The sequence below is a fragment of the Nematolebias whitei genome, chromosome 17 (genome assembly GCF_014905685.2).
Source record: "Nematolebias whitei isolate Nwh7 chromosome 17, NemWhi1, whole genome shotgun sequence".
Lineage (NCBI taxonomy): Eukaryota > Metazoa > Chordata > Actinopteri > Cyprinodontiformes > Rivulidae > Nematolebias > Nematolebias whitei.
Window position 1 is genome coordinate 13475524 of NC_056514.1, and position 19644 is coordinate 13495167.

Here is a 19644-nt window from a genome sequence, read left to right on the forward strand (position 1 = left end):
AAGGGGACTGGCAAAGGGGAGTGGTTACCTGGCAGTTCACCAGAACAATCACTTCCTCCAAGTCCGAGGCCATGGTATTGAGCCAGAAAAGGGTAGAGAGCATTCTCAGGGTTGGGGAGGAGGTCATGCCCCAAGTGGAGGTGTTCAAGTATATTGGGGTCTTGTTTGCAAATGAGGGAAAAATGGAGCGAGAGATCGATAGGCAGATAGGTGCAGCGTCTGCAGTGAAGCAGGTGCTGTACCGGTCTGTCGTGGTGAAGAGTGAGCTGAGTCAAAAGGCAAAGCTCTCAATTTACTGATCAATCTACGTTCCTACCCCCATCTATGGCCATGAGCTTTGGGTTGTGACTGAAAGACTGAGATCACGGATACAGGCGGCCAAAATGAGTTTTCTCCGCAGGGTGTCTGGACTCCTCCTTGGGATAGGGTGAGAAGCTTGGTCATCCTGGAGGGATTCAGAGTAGCGCCGCTGCGTTGAGAGGAGCCAGTTGAGATGGCTCGGGCATCTGGGTAGGATGCCTCCTGGATGCCTCCCTGGTGAGGTGTTCCGGACACGTCCCAATGGGAGGAGACCCAGAAGAAGACCCAGGACATGCTGGACAGACTATGTTCCTCAGCTGGCCTGGGAACGCCTTGGGATCCCCCCAGAGAAGCCCAAGTGGCTGGGGAGAGAGACGTCTGGGCCTTCTTACTTAGGCTGCTACCCCCGGGACCCAACCCTGGATAAGCGGAAGAAAATGGATAGATGGATGGATGGATGGATGGATAAATGGAACTACCGGTAATTAAATCAATTAAACTGACTGAGAACACGCAGTGCACAGCCTTGTCTTAAGTCGCACTGACAAGCACCAAAATTCTGACTGTCGTGAACCAGCTGAGCGTTTTTAATCATCTTTATGTCATCCAAAAAAAAAAAGTAAAAACTAAACAACTGGACTTTATTTTGTAACTGAAGATGTTTCTCTTCTCATCCAAGGATCTTTCTCAGTTCTAAGAATGAGAGTGTGGAGTTTGAGTTAAAAAGTTGAGGTGGCCTTTTTTGGTCTTTTTGGTTCACATGGAAAGAGAGGACAGCATCAACATAGAAGTCTACAGGAAACCAACCAACACAGACCAGTACCTTCTGTTTGACTCTCACCATCCACCGGAACACAAACTCTCGGTCATTAGAACTCTACAGCAATGGACTGAACATGTCCCCATGAAGACAGAAAGGAAGGAAAAGGAACAAAAACATATCAGAAACTCTGATACAACATCCCAGTACATGTCAAACCCAACAGGACTCTCAGACAGAGGCTGGTCCACCCTAAGGACAAAACACCCAAACACAAAGAGAGTGGTGTGGTGTCTGCAGTCCAGCGCAGTGAGGAATGTCCAGATATCTATATTGGAGAAACCAAAAAACTTCTTCACAGATGCATGGCTCAACACAGGAGAGCAGCTCTGATGACCAAAATGCTCACATTGTGGACTGAGGAGACAGGTGGTTTGAGAGGGGGGAGAATGAAGCTATTTATGTAAAATGAGAGAAACCATCTTTAAACAGAGGAGGAGGTCGCAGATTCCAACTCTGAAACCTATACTGCAGCTTTTGGCCTGATACCCAGTCATTTTCATTCAAATCAAGAACTCCATTCATGTGTCCAGAGTGGTCCATCTGTGAGTCAGACCAACAAGACCCTAAGGAATGTCTATTGTGAGGAGTGAGAGGGCAATCTGCATATGAATCCAGTTTACAGAACACCTCAACTAATAATTCAAACTCCACGATCTCCATTCTTTAGCTTGAGAAAGATCCTCGGATGAGAAGCAAAATGCCTTCAGTTACAAATAAAGTCCAGTTGTTTTGTTTTTCTTTTTTTTTTTTTTTTTGTAACATGTCCTGGATGTTAGAAAATCTTCACCAGCATCTTTACGTTATTCTGTTTATGTTGCAGGGTAAATACATTTTGTCTCACAGCTGCTAGCAGCTTGTCAGTGGACTGTTCATGTTGGCACCTCTCAGTTGCTGTCCATGTCCAACAACAGGAAACAGACCAGGCTCCAGCAGCAGGAACAAATCTACAACAAAGACATCAACTTCTTCTGCTACCACCTCCACCTCTGACTTTTCAATGCCCAACCTGCCCCCAACTCCTCCTTGGCCCCCACAGTCATCAGAAAATACACAGGCAGAGGACCCAGCATGTGCCAAAGAAAAACAACTTGAAGTGCATGAATAGGCTCCTTAATTTGAAGGATGTGCCTGATTATGATGGTGTTCAGTAAAATGTTGGTGCCTGTGAAGATGATGTTATAAACACTTATGTGGTCGTGGGAGTTCAGAACCACAATGCTGCCTGTATGGAGCAGAAATGTTTAAAAACTAAAACCATTTACAGCAAAGATAAGATTAGGACAAGACCTGGGCAGAAGTGCTGCTGAGCTTCTGCAGGCCATTTTCCAGCCTCTCCATCTTGGTGCTCAGCTCTTCACTTCTGTGGCCGAGAAGGCTGCGGTACAGCTGAATCTGCTCCAGGAAGGACTTGGGTGTGGTGTAGTTGTAGCGTCGCTCATTAGCCAAGTACTCCTTGGACATTTGATTGACACTCGTGTGAACGTAAGCCATGAACCTGCTCACTGACTCCTTCACATGAGGCTGCAGGAATAATAAAAAAAGAAAAAAAACAGATGACTGTCCAGGTTTCGGACTCATTTCTTGAGGTTCACTGTAAGAATTTAACGTTCCTCGCCTCCAGTCAGGTCTTTAAATTAATCTCACATTAGTTGTGTTACAGTGGCTGTCATTTGAAATTATGTTCTCGTAGAACGAACGTCCTATTAGTCTGCGTGACGTCTAGTAGTGTGATTGTTTATGAAGCGTTCACTCTATTGTGATCTGTTGTTCTTCCGTAAGTTTTTCAGCATCTTTCTCGTTCCACAGTTTTTGTGTCATTTCAACAAATCACAAATCAAAACGTTCAGCTCTTTCAGAAGAATCCTGCTGTGGCTTTTGGTATTGGTCCAACTTTAGCTTTGTGATTTAGCCTTGTCTGCCATTTGTTTTCTCTCATAGAAAATGAATTGAGCTCATTTTACATCCTTTACATCTTTAGAGCAGTTTACAACCTTTTACTGCTCCTTTCACAATTTTGTTCTGCTGTTTTCATCTTCCTTGTGCAAATTTAAACATGTTTTCAGCTACTTGCAGCTAATTTCAGCTGTTTTATTCAGGTGTTTTGTACTCCTTTCAGATTCTTTCTGTAACTACAATCATTTTGTGCTTCTTCTAACTTCTGTCTGCTAATTTCAGCTTAATTTTGCAAGTTTCAGCTTGTTCTGCTATTTCAGCCATTATTTAGCTGTTTTTGTGCTAAGTTTAACTTTTTGAGCTAATTCCACATTTTTGCAGTCATTTAAGCTTTTTTCAGCTTAATTCGGCAAAAATGTGCTCTCTCTACTTCCTTCTGGTAATTTAAGTTTCTTTATGCTATTTTAGCTACTATTCAGATGTTTTGGGCTAATTTCTGATTTTTTTTTTTTCAGATAATTTCCACTTTTTTTGTGCTCATCTCTGCTTATTTCAGCCTAATTGGGCAAACATGTTGGGGTTTTTTTCTGTTTTCTTCTGCAAATTTAAGTTTGTACCATTTTCAGCTACCATTTTTTTTAGCTAATTTTGGCTGTTTTCAGATAAATTTAAGTTTTTTTGTGTGGTCATTTCTGCTCCTTTCAGCCTAATTAACTTCTGCCTGATAATTTCAGCTTGTTATGCTCCTCTCAGCATAATTATGCTAGTTTCAGCTTTTTCTGTCAGTTCAGCTACAATTTATCTGTTCTTATGCTAAATTTGTCTTTTTCAGTTAATAACACTTTTGTTTAGCTCAATCTCTGTAATCCACTTCCTTCTGGTAGTTTAAGCTTTCTTTTTACTTTCAGACATTTTTTGCAAATTTCCTAATTATTGTGCCAATTTCTGCCTACTTAAACCTAATTCAGCAAATCTGTATTATTTGTTTTTCTTCTGCTAATTTAGGATTGTTCTTCTATTCCAGGTACATTTCAGAATTTATTTTTTAACTAATTTCAGCTGTTTCTCAGCAAGTTCTTCTGAAATAAACATTCTGCATTTTTGCAGGAAATGCAATTTTTCTAGTTATTAAAATGTTCTCACTTCGATGTTCTCCACCTCCTGCAGGAACCGGAGGCTGACTGACTCCAGTGCCTCCTGTGGCCACTCGTGAAACCAGTCGATTGCTGTGCAGTTGACCACAGCGGGAAACTTCCTGCTGCGGACCCTCAGTTTGCTTCCCACAGGTGAGAAGCACAGAGCCACCTGCAACACACGAACAGATCACAGTTACGCAGTTTCTCCGTCTTAAAATCTGACCCCCCCACAAAAAAAGAAAATATTCAGATGAGCACTTTAGTGTGGTCAAAAGAGCATGTGTAAAACTGTGAATTAATTATCTGCCGTTCCATCATTAGGCAAATAGAGCTTCCAGCATGCATGTGATTTAAAAGAGTGCCATGAGCTGTGGGACATGTCAGACCAATTTTCACTGCTGGAGACTAACAGCTGGTTCGTTGAGACGCTTAGCCAGATGTTCAACGTTATTAAAGATGAAAAACAAACAAGCAGAAGGAACGCCCAAAGACACTACTGATGGTGATCAATCAGCTGCGGGGAAGGAAAGCACTGCATGCAGACACATGCATGCACCTTCTTTGGTAAAGTTTTTTATTTTTACAACAAGCAAATGAACTTGAAGATTCCAGTTTTAGTATTTACCTTATCATGTACAGTTTGGGTACATCAGAAGGTTTCTATTGAACAGTCTGAGCACCTGGAATTATCAGTATTTGGCAAGCAAAGTTAAATTTATTTCTGAGCACCTTAAGGCTTTGTCCACAGGGAAACACTTTTTTATTTAAATTAAAACTATATTTGTGTTTGTTGAAGTTTTCAAAAGCATTCTTTAAACACAGCACCGATTTTTATAAACAACTTTATTCAAACAGAACAGAGATAGTAGCCCAGAATGATGTAGTAGCACATCCAGGAATGTAGGTGGTGCTGAAATGCTGCCATGGATAGGAAGATTGCCGGTTCAGCTCCCGGTACTGACATCAACAAAATGTTGGTGGAATAGGTGAAGCACCCACACCTGCCTCCACCCTCATTTGCCCCACTCTGAGCCCTTGACCAAGGCCCTTAACCCCCACCATCTGCTCCCTGCTTTTAATCGAGCTCTTTGTGTCAGTCTGCATTCCTGGGTGCATCTACTCCAAATTGTGAGAACTTGATGCAAATTGTTGTAAAAGTAGGAAGTGGTTTTGTGCATCTGTTGAAAATTACAGATTAAAAAAATAAATAAATAAATATGAGGTATGGCTTGCGATGTTATCCATCCATCCATCCATCCATCCATTATCTTTTATCTGCTTCTTCCATTTTGGGTCACGGGGGTCGCCGGTGCCCATGTCCAGCAATCACTGTGTGAAGGGCGGGGTCACCCTGGATGGGTCGCAAGTTCATCACAGGGCCACATAGAGACAAACGAGACAAGCGGAGAAGGGGTTCTCTGCAGACCAAAAGTGGGCGTTTCTGGCAATAGGAGTTTGTGGGCGGTGAACACGGATTAGCTAACAGTATTTAATAGGCGTTTGTGGGCGGCAAATGCTGATTGGGCTGGGTAACCCTCAAAGTCACAAGGATTATTGATGAGGTAACGTTTCTTTGCGATGTTTGACAAAGAAATATGATTTATTGTACTTATAAAGTATGTTATGTTTTCACTTATGCATATTATTGAAGTATGTTTATTGTAGGTCACGATAGTTTCGACCGTTCTCTCGTTGTTGTCGTGCTTTAGAAGTTTAACTCATGTGAAAACATGGTGGGGAATTCCCATGCAAGTAACGCACTGAGGTAAAGTGAGCCTCCACTCGGCTCCAGCAGCCCTCACTGTGCACGTTTACAACAACTGGGTGTTGCTTTTCAAAATAAAAGCTGAAAATAAAAGTTCTTAATACTTGAAAAATAAATATTTTAAAGCTGTGTATAACTGAAAAATATGAAAAACAAATAAATAAAAGTTGTTATTAGCTGAAAAATACATAAATAAAAGCTGTTAATTATATATATGTCTTTCTGCCATGTCAGGAACCACTCTCACTTCAGGTTGACTCTAGAAGACCCCAAGATGTTGCTCAAAAACTTTGACCAACATCTGATGTTGACTTTCAAAATAAACTAAGCATGAAGAATTTCAGGCTGAGCACAGAAAGCCTTATGTAATTTCTGTCTGCTTCAGCTGTGGAGAAGAATTTAAAGATTGTGGTGCAGGTTTCTGGGGTAGTGGCAAAAGAGGAGAGCTGAGGGCATTCTACAGTGAAGCCATTACTCCTGGGTACTGCACCCACTTTTGTGCCATGGATGCAGGGTTAGTAGTCGGGCGGCTGTGGCTGAGTGGTTAGAGTAGTCGTCCTCCAATGCGAGAATTGGGGGATCGAATCCACCAGCAGTCACACGCTGAAGTGTCCCTGGGCAAGACACTGAACCCCTCATAGCCTCTGATGTGTGTCCCATCAGTGTATGAATGTGAGCTAAAAAGCACTGATTAGTCTTATTAGAATGATTTGTTCAATTAGCTTTGTAGAGATCTAGTAGAGTGCTGTATGAATGGGTAAATTAGGGCGCAGATTGTAGTGTAAAGTGCTTTGAGTATCTTGAAATAAGATAGAAAGGCGCTATATAAGTACAGTCCATTTACCATTCCATTTAGTCTAGCTTTTGTACTGTGATGCCCACACATTACAATAAGTAACAACTAGCAACACCCTAACTGTACAATGGTTTGTGTTTCCAATAGATGCTACAATGACTTCTAAAAATGGATGTCCCAATAAACACAATAAAAAAATTCAATGATACATCAAATGTTGTCTGAGTATGTTTTAAGGTAATAACAAATGTGAAATCTGGAAAACAAAGATAATTCCTGATTCTGTCTTGTGTGCTTTGATGTGTACATAAGTTTATTGGAGGTCCTGAAACAACTTTTCTGAGAACACAAAGATTTTTATTTTACCTTTGGCCAAGATGTCCGTTTGAAATCAGGCTGCTTACTGCAAAACTAAGAGTTTTTTTTAAGACGGTCTTCATTTGTATTGTTTTGTCGACTAAGTTAAATGTAACTTCTAAAATATGGATAAATCTGATCTCATCATGCAGCATAAGCAACTGGGTATAGGTGTGAGGGCCAAAAGTCTGGTTATGTACTGACTTCTAAATGTGCTTGTTTTCTACTTTTATGTTTTGGGTTTTTTTTTTGCTGCTCCTTTCTTTAATGTGGGCAAATCTGAAACATTGTCACATGAACAAATGAGAAAAAACTGGCTCTTTAAGTAAGTTACATCAGCTCTTCTTTAAAACTGAAGGTTTTTAAGAAACAGCGTTAACTCTACTGTCAAACACAAGAAGATTCTCTTTTGGCCTTGGGTTGTAGCTGCACCTGACACAGGTTGGCTTGAGTCTGGTCTGGATAAAATGAAATATGAAGCATCTGAAGTGAAACCTGCTCCCATTTGTCCAAAAAGTCTGGTCTCAATTAAAGATCACGAGTCCTATGATGAGATAATGACCCAAAACAAAAGCTAAAAACTAAATTTGCTCTTTAGAAGTGCTCTTCTATGAGATCTGATCTATGAAAGGAGCTGAAACATGGAGTATGGTTGACCTTTAAAATGTGAGACAGCTGAGGAAGTTAACCAGTAAACAGAAATACCTGCTGCAGTTGCAGAAATCTTACAGAAGCTGACAAATCACTCATCTGCAGTGACTGCAGGTTGAACAAGAAAATATGAAGTTGAAGGAAACCTCCTATGTCCCAAGGCCAGTTTAAGTGTCCCAAGGCCAGTTTAAGTATCATTAATATTTTTCTTTCTTTATGAATCGATTGTAACTTTTTTTTTCACATTTTTCAACAACCTAAATGGAATTTGTTTTTTAATGTTACGGCTAGGTATTAAAAAAAAACAAAAAAAACCTAACATTTAGCCTTCCCCACTACCCAGTAATGTTGCTCTTATTTTGAAATGTAACCGGAAGTTCTGTGTTAAGAGAGGCGGAAAAAGAAGTTATGGAGATGCAACTAAGTCGAACCGAGACGCCGCCAGTGTTGAACCTGAGACGCCGCTAATGTCTAACCGGTTAACACCATAGACATAATATGCCTGTGGTTAACTCAATCTGCCAATAATGCCTTGTTTTTAGACATAATGTGTCTGTGGTTACGGCATTTTATCGTTCAGCCTTTTTTCTATCGTCCAATCAGATGTGGCCGGCCAGACACGCCCATTTTTCTATCGTCCAATCAAATGTGGCCAGTCAGACACGCCCATTTCCCTATAGTCCATTCAGATATGACCGCCCAGATACGCCTTCCGAATTTGCCTGCAGAGATACCTACTTGGACAAGCAACCATTCACTCAATCACTCACACCTAGGGACAATTTAGAATTACCAATTAGCCTAACATGCATGTTTTTGGTCTGTGGGAGGCAAAAGCGTCAGAAGCATCCATAATGTGGGGGGGACACAATGATGTGTGTAGCGCGTGTGCGCGTGCGTGCGTTTAAAAAAAAGGTGTTCACTAGTGAACAAAAAAGCAACATTTCACCTAGATTTCCTTTAATGTCACACATTTAAAACATGTTTCTCACCAAGTTTGTGTAAATTCAGCTGTGGGTTTAAAGTAATTTTAACTTTAATACACTTTAATAAAGAGCGTCAGGTCGCCACTATTTGTCTTTAAAGAGAAATAAAAAACTTCACCACTGGACTTACTCATCTAAATGATGTTTCTCATGAAGCTTGAGGACAATAAGGTGTGGGGTTTTAAAACATTTCAACTTTAATGCGCCTGAACACACAGCGTCTCTTACACCTGCAGCATCTTACAGCGTGACAGTTACTGCTCAGCTAAGATGCTACAGACGTAGCGCTCCACTTCTCTCCTCCTAACATGAATATATGTTTATGATCAGCACCCCTGGTCAACAACTGCCCGCAAAAAGCTTGCTAAACTGGCGAGCGACTAACACAGAGATGTCTCCGTCTCCTCCACCTGTGCACGTTTTCTGCCGAAGCAGAAGGAGAGCACAGAAACACTGCAGGTGTTACACCATATTCTGTGACCACCGTATATTGTGACCGTGGCAACAGGCTGCTGTGTTTAGAGTTGGAAGTAACCAGGAAAACCTGGAGTAGAGTTTTAGTGGTTTGAGTATTCTCCTATTAATCAAGGGGAATGGATTTGTTCAGGAAGAAAGAGAAACTGCGCCGCCTGAACTAATGTTTCATAGTAAAAGGGGGGGGGGGGGTCCAAATGAACTTTTTTTAATGTGGGGGGGACTTGTCCCCTTCACATATAATGGTTGCGACGCCTATGGTGGGAGGAAACCGGAGTACACGGCGGAAACCCATGCATGCATGGAGAGAACATGCAAACTCCCCCCAGGAAGGCCCCTGGACCGGGATTTGAACCGGCAACCTTCTCACTGAGAGGCAGCAGCCCTATCAGTTGTGCCACCAAGCTGCTTGCAATAATAGTCTCATAATAAAGATGTTAATAAAAATATGAATCTGACTTTAAGAAAAGCCCGGTACCTAAGGCACTTTAGGATTATTATGTCTTGAAAATATTTACTGTAAATGATAAATAATCAACAACTTGATCAATTAAACTTTAATTTTAGAGTTCAAGTTGATTTTTTTTTCTTTATGTCTTCATCCAAAATAGGAGTAATGGTAAAAATTAGAGCCTGACCGATATCTTGGTAAGACCGATAATTTAGATCGATATAGATGTTTAGGGACATATTGGTATCGGTGATAATTGTCCCATTGAACGCTGATATAAGAACTTCTAATTTTCACTCCAAAAATGCTGGGAACCAGCTGTAATTGTACAATGTATCCAGCAGAGTGCTCATGAAGATTACTTTTAAGTCATGGATGTTCACTTAAGTTTCATTTTCAGCACAGACGAAGCAGCGAGCAATACTGTGTAGAGTGTTTTACTGAACAGAGCATGGTACGTTTTTTTTAGTTTTTTTTTACTAATCTGTAAATTAAATCAAAAATAATAAATTCTCTTCAAACCTCCAACCCACTTGTTATTAGCTATGCGTCTCTCACATTAGCAAGTTAATGTTTAGGTAACCTAGCATGGGCTATTGTAAAACTTTATCCAGAACAATAAATTTAACGTAGAGGTAAATATATATCAGTTTTAGTAATATTTTCTTTGTCATCCTCAATGAAATGCATTGTTTGTCTGAAATATTTAATTCTCTGCAAATAAAAATAAACTCAGTTGAGGTCATTAGACTTCCACCATACATGAGTGACTGTTTAAATAATGAACAGAAAGGACATTTCTTTGTTTAATTAATATTTTTGTAACACACTTGATAACTTTATGGTGAATAGTAGAGGATAGAAAATGTGAATGCACGTTAGAAAGACTGCAATGCACCACTTGTAAACCTAGTGTGAGAATTGTGGATCCGCTTAGCTTCATGGTTGCTAACAGCTGATCTAAATAAACAAGCCTCGCTCCACTCGCTGTTTACTTAGATTCTTGATGGTGGACAAAGCTAAAATAATTCAGCATTATATCGGTTATTGGCAGCCGCCTTCCCCTCCCAATATCAGTATCTGCAATAGCCAAAATTTCCAACTCAGATGGGCTCTAGTAAAAATATCTCATTCATTTGAAAAGGTTGACTCAAAATATTATTTTTCTACATTTATTACCAAAAACAATTGTTTCCAACAGATAGATACCAAAAAAATATAAGATGGAACAGCATCTGGACAAACTAAAAACGGAAACATCACAAAAATATTTCACTTCTGCAGAAATAGAGTGTGCTGCGAGCGTCATCACCCTCAGGTTAACCCTTCAAACCGTCGTGGGAACCCCTAAACTCACAGTGTTTTTGTAAACCAGTGCTGAACACACAGAGTGACGATTACATCTCAGCACATTTCATGCAGCAGAATTTCTGAGAATGAGTTCAGTCAATCCACACAAATAATTTTAGCAACCAAAAAGTCAGATACTCTTTAGAAAACGGTGCTTGTGGGATAGCGCTTTTTATTTATTCACCCCCAACAAAGACACAACGCTGATGGGCTGCGAGTGGAATGGTGAGGTGGAGGACGGTGCTGCTGGCACGATATAATAATGACAGGATAAGCAGTCTTGTGGATTCTCTGCCACCCTGGGGGGAACAAAGCATCTACAGTTTGGTTAAAAAAAAAACTGCAGCAAAACAGCAGCTTTTCCTCTCGTGCTGGTGATTTATTCTGACGTCTGCCCTCTCGCGATGTATTCAAGTTCATCTAAAAGTGTCAGAAAAGAAAATTGTCTGGCAAGAGGCTTCATCACAGAGCCAGATGTTTATCTGTGTGAGGGTTACTTTATTTATTTGGGAATTTTAAATTAGAATGTGAGATGGCAAGCTTTCTCTATATTAGGAGAGGATGGAGACGGAGCGCAGACGGAGCACGTTGAGGAAGATTAATGCTAAACTCTGGCCCCTGGGAGCCATTGTTTCTGGATGATTACTTTAGAAATTCACAGTAAGAGACCTCGTCCTTTCTGTTCGCTTCACCTTGAGCTGTCTGCGAACGCGGTCGATGAAGAACCTCCAGCAGTTTTCTCTGGTATCCATCAATCCGGAGCTGCGAACCTCTGGCCTCACGCTGCCAATGATGCTCTCCACCTCGTCGTCTGGGAACAAGTCGGGGATCTCTCCTGAAATTAAAAACAAAGAATCTCATTACTGAGGTACCACCAAGTTGGCTTCAAGTAAGTAAAAGTGCAAAAAAGTTTCTTATCTTGTTGAGATCTGAGCTGACACTGAGCTCAGAGACATTTAAATCAAATCTAGCTGTGTTAATGGAGGTTCTGGCTGCAGGAGATCACACAAAGGACTTATGATAACGTACAGACCTGCTGTAAGTCGCAGCCTCACAGCTCCACAGAGCAGGAAGTGTGTCTTAGCCTAAAACCGATTTCTACTGTAATTACACATGTTAGTGATTAAGTTCTTTATTTATCTCGATTAAACAACATAATTTAAGTTGGTTTCTATCCTCACTCTGATTTGATATCAAGGCAAAACAATATTTTAATGACTTCAGATTATTCACATTTAGTTTCAAAGCATGCAAGCTACTTTGTGCCAAAACTAAACTAAAACAAATGTCTGCAAACTTCAATAAATTGAACCAACACTGCAAAGAAGGAGTGGTTCAAAATGTCTTCATAACCATAAGAGACACTGATAAAGTCCAACAGAAAACAAGTGCTGGGAGGTCCTGCAGGTGGACCTAGGTTGTCAAACACAGCTTTTCCATTTTGGTTTAATTTTTGTTTAAATAATGATGACATGAAGGTATCTATTGTGTGGTGTTCTACATTGTACTTGAATAATTTTAAATCCAGTAAAGATATGATCATTTTTATTATGTCCTGTTACATAAAACCCCAAAACTGAAAGATGGTGGGCTATTTTCCTTTGTCTATTCATGGGTCTGATATTCCTGCTTCACAGAGTAAGTGATGTTTCAAAACTGTATTTTATGATGTGTGATGCATTAATTACTAAATGATCCCATCGATCTAAAGTCCTGCTTGTTTTTGTTGTAGAGCAACGCTGCACAAACTGCTACACGGTGATTTGTCAGTGTGCTGAAGCAGAATCATTGTGACATGCAGCAATTAGCCGACCTGATGCCAGCAGATCATTGACCAGAACGAGGAACTTCTCATCTGCCACTTGAGCGTCCGTCATCAGGAGCACAATGCCAATATTCTTCACGCCAGCTTTGATGTAGAGGGATGCCAGGTCGCTCTGAACAAACGGAGGAGAGAAGGACGGACGTGACTGCATGGATTAAAAACTTATAATTATGGGACAGAACCTTTAGAGGTGTAGAGGCTCTAACCTTCAGGTCAGCGAGACTGTAGCCTTTTCTCAAGGTGATCTGAAAAACCTCCAGATTGGAGATGAAGGCGGCCAGTCGGGTCAGGCTCTGCTTGCCACTGCCGCCCACTCCGACCAGCAGCGCGTTGCCCCGCGGAGACTCCAGAATCCGGTTGATTCTGCAGCTGCATGCAAAAAGCAGACCGACCGGGGTGGGGGTGGTTACAGGGAAACTACTTGAAAACATCTGACTCGTAGAATAACAAACAGGAAGTTTGGTTCTGACCCGTTCTGCCTGGTAATAGCAAAACATCTTGTGAACCTGCAGATGGTTTTGGATGTCACTTCTGGAGAATAACTACTGGATACATGTCTGAAACTAATTAACTTGTGGAGTGTACCTGTGCAACTTTTCCAAATGAGTGTTTGACTAACTGATGTCATCTCTTTTCAATTCTGATTGGCTGATGAGACGTTCAGTGGAAGAGGCTCCACCCACCAGGAGCCTGAGATGTTGGTGTGATGTCACATAGTTGCTGGCTCTGCTCTCCATCTCGAGGCTTGCTCCTGCTCTGTCCCTTATCGCAACCATTGCTGCACATAGCTACTTTTGTTAATAGTTAGTTATTGTGTAGAGTTACCAGCTCTGCTGGCTATTATGCTTTACAGGTTTTGGTTGTAGGGTTAGTATCCTGGATTATAGGGTGAGGGGAGCGGCCCAAATCCAACGACAAAATCCTGGCTGGTTCCAGGCTTCTCCCTGTTTAACTTGGCTCCCAACTCCCGTTTCTGTCTAGATTATGGTGTTTATTAAGATTTTTTTTTTTTTTTTTAACGTTACAATCATCTGGACTCTGTACGCTTTGTGTCCTGTGCATCACTTTTAGACATTTGGACCATTAAAGAGATGACAAAAAGTTGTGACCACATCCAGTCAAATTTGTCAAACACAAACGTTGGCTAGGATTCAGTCAAGTTTATAGATATTGAGCTAATCTTTTGTGTGGTAGTGACTGAGAGTCATTTGCAACACATATTCTGAGAGCTAACAAGTTATTTGTTTAAAACTTTGCCATTAACACTTGGAGTAAACTCTATTAACAAAATATCTTAGAAACGATGGACAGATTTGATTAAAACTCCTAGAAAACAATCATGCACATCTACAGCTCATCATCTATTCAAGTCAACATCATTCAGCCAATCGACATTAGCAAAGACATAAATGCCTTTGACTCAGTCACATTCAGAGTTTTAAAAATATGGGATAAAAATGTTTTTCAAGGTTTGACTAACAAGTATTTTATCTCCACTGTTTCTAAGCATAAAATTATCTTAGTTTAAAACTCTGTCCTGAAGGTGGTGAGTGAAGAGCATTCCTTTAAACAATACTTGGTCATTAAGTCCAAACTGCACATGACTCAGAAGAACATGTTTGCCTTCAACAAATCAAGAAGAATGTTCTCTGCTGAACTGATTTCATTAACACGACTGTTGCTCCGTTTCTCACGTTTAACATGCAGAGCCACAAATCTCAGCTGCTGTTTTCCACGCTCGTAGAGTGCTTGACATTTTGAATTTCACATCTTTCTAATGATCGTTTTTGCTGCAGCTGTAATAATGTTTCAACAGTTTTCAGTGATTTCACATCGGATGGCCTTTTAACTTCTTGGACACAGCCTGGCACTTAGCGCAACCATTCTACACATTCATTTGACCTTTATTTCTACAGGCTAATCCCACTGAGCCTCGGGGACTCATTTACAAGAATTTAACAAAGAGTGATGACATCAGTGGACAACAAAGAGAACAGTAGACAATCATAAAAGAAAGCATACAAATTGAGAACAACAATTAAAAGAAAATGGTATTAAAAAATGAAACAAAACAAAAACAGCTAGATTAACAACACTTGCTCTTTTCAAGGGCAGACGTCTCCTCCTCTCCCTCTCCGCTTTGTTTTTGCTCTGTCCCGTCTGTGAAACTGCTTTAGAGCCTCTCTTCTACAAATCTTAAGAATCATAACTATGGACTTGGATTTGGTCAGTTGGTCCCTCAACACATTTGATAACATTTCTTTGAAGAAAAGACAGGCTTTAGGCGAGCCGATTTGCCCTGTTGGCACGTACGCAGCTGGATATCTCATCGACTTAGCAGATATAGCCATGTCATCAAGTCTTCAGTCATCTGTGAATTTTAAGGATGCATTTATAATTGGATTTATGATAAGTGGTTCCTGCTTTTTGGATTCGGCTGGTTCCTGGTCTATCAACAAACAAGGAAGTCATCGGCAGCAAATCTGGACCTGGTGTGGCTTCCTGCCTTATATGATGGCTTGGTTCGTGCCTCGAGCACCCAGACTTTTGGCAGAATGGATCAGATCTCAGGGATTATTCTCAAGCACGTTCCATTGGTATGGTCATTTAATTTGGACGTTTCGAATCAGAGTGGACCGACACAGACTCAAGGTAGATGTCATTAAAGTTCTGTCTGTCCCCAAAACAATCGTGTTTATCTGAATTTGGTTCAGTGACTGGCCTTGACAGGCCATCTTATCTCAACCCGCCTGGATGTTTTGTAAACCTGATGCTCAGCCCCTCCCTCCCCTCCTACTGAGGATTTTCCATGGACTTTTCAGAGGAGCCCAGCTGAATGTGCACAGATCTCTCCAGAGGGAACTATTTGAACTAAGTGATTTTATCCTGATGTTTGCTCATGAGCGTGATTTTGTGACTGAGTGATTTTTTCTGAACTCTGCAGTGCCTCTGTGTGTTGTCTCTGGCTGCTCACCACCCTTGCGCCCCCCCTCCCCCTGTGTAATGTCGGTGTCATTATGTGCTAGTGTGTAAGGTTTTTTTTCATTATCACACTGTTGACCTTCAAACAGAGGTTAAACGCGTGTTAGGAATTTTTTTTGTCTCCAAACCCTATGTGTAAATTTTCACCACTTTTATTGTCTATCCAAACAGGTCTCACTTGTAAATGAGTCTTTGAGGCTCAATGTGACTATCTGTTTAAATAAAGGTTGAATGAATTATAAGGCATTGTAGAAAACTAATAACAGGAACATGTCTGCAATAGTTTTTGCCAGGAACTTAACAGATGTTTGAAGCCACTTAGAGAGGTCAAGGTTGAGAGCTTCCGATCTTTTAGAAAGATATGAATAATTTATGAATTATGAATCTGATATGAATTATTTGGTCATGTATTAACTGTTTGTCAGCACAGATACGTATAGGGTTGGAACTGTGAATGTGGGTCTATGCGAGTAAAAAAATATCTGTAACTTTATGTGTCACAGTCATGGCTACAAATAGTGGGATTACAACATTTGTGTAGAACAACAACTATGTGACAACACAACTACAGTATAAACGTTTTAAAGTATAAAATGTAGAACTCTTTTGTAGGACTGAATCGTTAATTGTCCTTTTTTTTTTTTTTTTTTTTTTTACATACTCTTAAGTATAGATGTTAATTCTAAAACTAGGGAGTTCCTGAAGAAACTTTGACAGGGAATGCCATGGTGCGACCGTTTTAAAATTTAGATTTGACAGTACTATATGTTGGAGTTCGCTCTCAGCTACTGCTACACTAAATTTCAGCTCAATATCTCTAAAAATGACTGATTTATAATATATTTCCTTTAACTCAGGCAGCCATCTTGGATTTTTGATTTGCAGTCAGGGTCTATTAGGGATTGTTCTCAGCTACCATTACACCAGCTGAATAGCTCTAAAAACATTGAAGCTATGTCCATTTGAAATTAGCTTGGGTGGCATTATTAGATTTTTAATTCAGAATGTGTTGTGTATCAGCTACCACCAAACCAGATTTCAGCTCAATATATTTTACATTAGCTTAGTTATAGTATTTTTTCCCTTTTAGCTAAGGTGGCCATCTTGGATTTATTTTGCATAAGGACTGTATAACAACTCGCTCTCATTTACCAAATTTCAGCTCAATATCTCAAAAATTGCCTGAGTTCTAGTCAATTTAGAGTTTTCTGAGGAATTCAGAGATAAACACAGAGTTCTGTCAGTGTTTTTCAATGAACGAAATGGCGTCTTGGTTTACAAATTACGTCGCCATGGTAACTCGTGACGCCTATAAAAGTAATAGCATACATCACAGTGCCAAGCCGGTCGTTTTGATATAACATTTGTGGGGGTACACGTTGAGGTTCAGGCCACATTAAAGTTGATAGAAGAGCAAAACCCTTAAGGCACTCCCCAATTATTATTACTAACAATAAGATAACCTTCCGTAAACCTTTTCTTTTATACCTTTCCCTTAGTTTCCAACCTGAACTCACATGTGGGCCATGGCGTCCTCAAACAGCACCAGGTTCAGAGTGGCGTTGACCTCGTTGTAGCTGTCCAGAACCTCCAGCAGAGTTTTATTCAAGCTGCTCCAGGACTCTGCAGCCATGTACCTGGCCTCCCCCAGCCCTCGGGCAAAGTGGCAGTACAGGTTCATCTCTCTAGTCTGCTGCAGTACCTCATCCATGTCCTCAGGAGGGGGTAGAGGGTGGAGGGACACACACACAGCAGTGAACACACAGAGAAACACACTTCCAGCATAACGTTACTGTTAAAGCTAAACGGTCCTGACAGGGATATCTGAGCTGAGGCTGACCCAGTTCCTGTCGGCACTGCTGGTTCCTAAATGTTTCACTGTAGGTTATGTTGGCCTCTAATAAAAAGATGGATTTCCTTAAACAAAACGTAAATGAGAATTAGCTAATTATCACCTGCCACCATGAAAAGTCAGCTGTACTGGAACTTCCTGTCTGAGTGTTTGTTTGATTGTCTCTTAGCTTTCATGATCCAGAGAACGGATTTTAATAAAACTATCGGAAACTATTGATTAGATGTACATCTACAGATGATGAACTGTAGCAACTCAAGGCAGCTCAATTCAATATGGCTGCCACAGCTATTAAAACTTAGCTAACACAAAACGGAATACAACTCGGTCAGTTTTTAAGAAAATATGGTAAACTTCGGTGTGGTTTTAGCTGAAACTCATCTCAACATAATCTGAGCTCTAAGATTTCAAACAACCTTTGTATAAAACTTTGATTTGCAAAGCAATAAAGGCAGTAGGCGATATGAAAGAATACAGCTGTTCCCTGAAATCAGGCCTCCAACATGTTGTGGTGCTGTCGTTACTTTCACGGCATCGTGTTCAAACAGATTCAGGAAGTCCTTTGTCCCTCAAGCCATCAGACTGTTCACCTCCTCCCCATACAGTAAAAATAGAGCCTTGTAAATCTGCGGCACCTCGGACATGTATGTATTCAAGGATTCAATTTTTTTTTTTTTTGTCATTTACATCACATGCGGTACATGAGGTGGAACGAAACTATGTACCAGTTATATCCAACAAAAAAAAAACCCAACAAATTATAAAGTAAAACAGTAATAAGATCCAAGACATGAACTAAGAAATACATAAAACTAAGAATACACTAAGCACTAATATTACAAAACAATGCATCAATGTATGTATGTGTATAAACATGTACATATGCATATTTATATACTGTATATGTATGTATATGATGGAATGTATGCTTAGATGTGTATGTATGTGTACATATACTGTACATAGGTTAATCATGAATGTAGTTATTCTGCTGCTTTTTATATTATTTTAAACATATTTTCTTCTGTATAATTAGAAAATGCTACTGGACGCCTCGAATATCCCCTCTGGGATAAATAAAGTGTCTGTCTGTCTGTCTGTCTCATTTCTAACTGAATCAAACTCTACACAGAGAACCTTCTTAGGAAGTAAAAAGAGGATTTTTATCAATGATGAGAATCATGTCATAAACTCACGATGGCTTTAATCTCCTGTTATTGAACAGACAGAACCCACTTCTCCAGTTCCCTCTCTCTGCAGGAGGGCGTACACAAACACTTGTTAGGTTCTTCATCGTGGCATGACTAGTATGTACCAGAGAGGGCAGTGAGAGAGCAGCGGACAGGAAACCATTAAAATTTTTCCCAATTTGCTGAACTGCCAGTGCAGACCCTGACAGCTGGACCCCCCCATATCAAACTGGTTATTATTCTCACCAATTCCCTGCTGGTCCTCTGGCCTTTCTCACTCTCCCCTAAACCTCTTCCTCCTTGGTGTGTTGGTCACTGATTTTCAGGTGTGAACACTGAGCAGGCAGCCTAACGATTCCCCCTCCACACCCACACACTCCCAGCACTTCTGTCTTCCTCCACCGAACTTGATAAAACTCTCACCTCATAAAACTTTTTCACCGTGTCTGCCTGCAGCTTATCAAAGACCTGGATGTCCTGCTCCTCCACCAGCTTGTCTCGGTAGACCCGTTTTGACTCGTGCAGGTAGATTTTCAGCATGTCTGATGGAGCTGTTAGACACTCGCTGGTACAGAAGAGAATGCCCTGAGCAGAGAGAGTGGGGAGAAAATGAGTCTGTAAGTTTCATTTCAGAGGCTGATTCAGACCATTTACAGCAGAACATGGAGGTAAATACAGCACTGATGCTGTGTATAAACCACTTGATACTGAGTGGGCAGGGTATTTGTGACTGTGACAGAAAATCTGATAATGCTGACAGTACTTGTGTCAGGATCAGGTGGACAGGAACGAACCCAGTTGTGCAGACAGGAC

General features: G+C 40.6%; 1 protein-coding gene across 1 annotated transcript in view; it reads right to left on the reverse strand.

Moving 5' to 3' along the window:
• dnah9 (dynein, axonemal, heavy chain 9) overlaps positions 1-19644 on the reverse strand; it is a 428033-nt gene that overhangs the window by 225560 nt on the left and 182829 nt on the right. The window contains exons 48-54 of the mRNA XM_037691599.1: positions 19255-19416; positions 17307-17503; positions 13014-13176; positions 12796-12919; positions 11675-11817; positions 4160-4321; positions 2411-2644 (exon numbers count right to left, since the gene is read on the reverse strand). Coding sequence (XP_037547527.1) covers positions 2411-2644; positions 4160-4321; positions 11675-11817; positions 12796-12919; positions 13014-13176; positions 17307-17503; positions 19255-19416 — 1185 coding nt within the window. The remainder of the gene's footprint in view (positions 1-2410; positions 2645-4159; positions 4322-11674; positions 11818-12795; positions 12920-13013; positions 13177-17306; positions 17504-19254; positions 19417-19644) is intronic.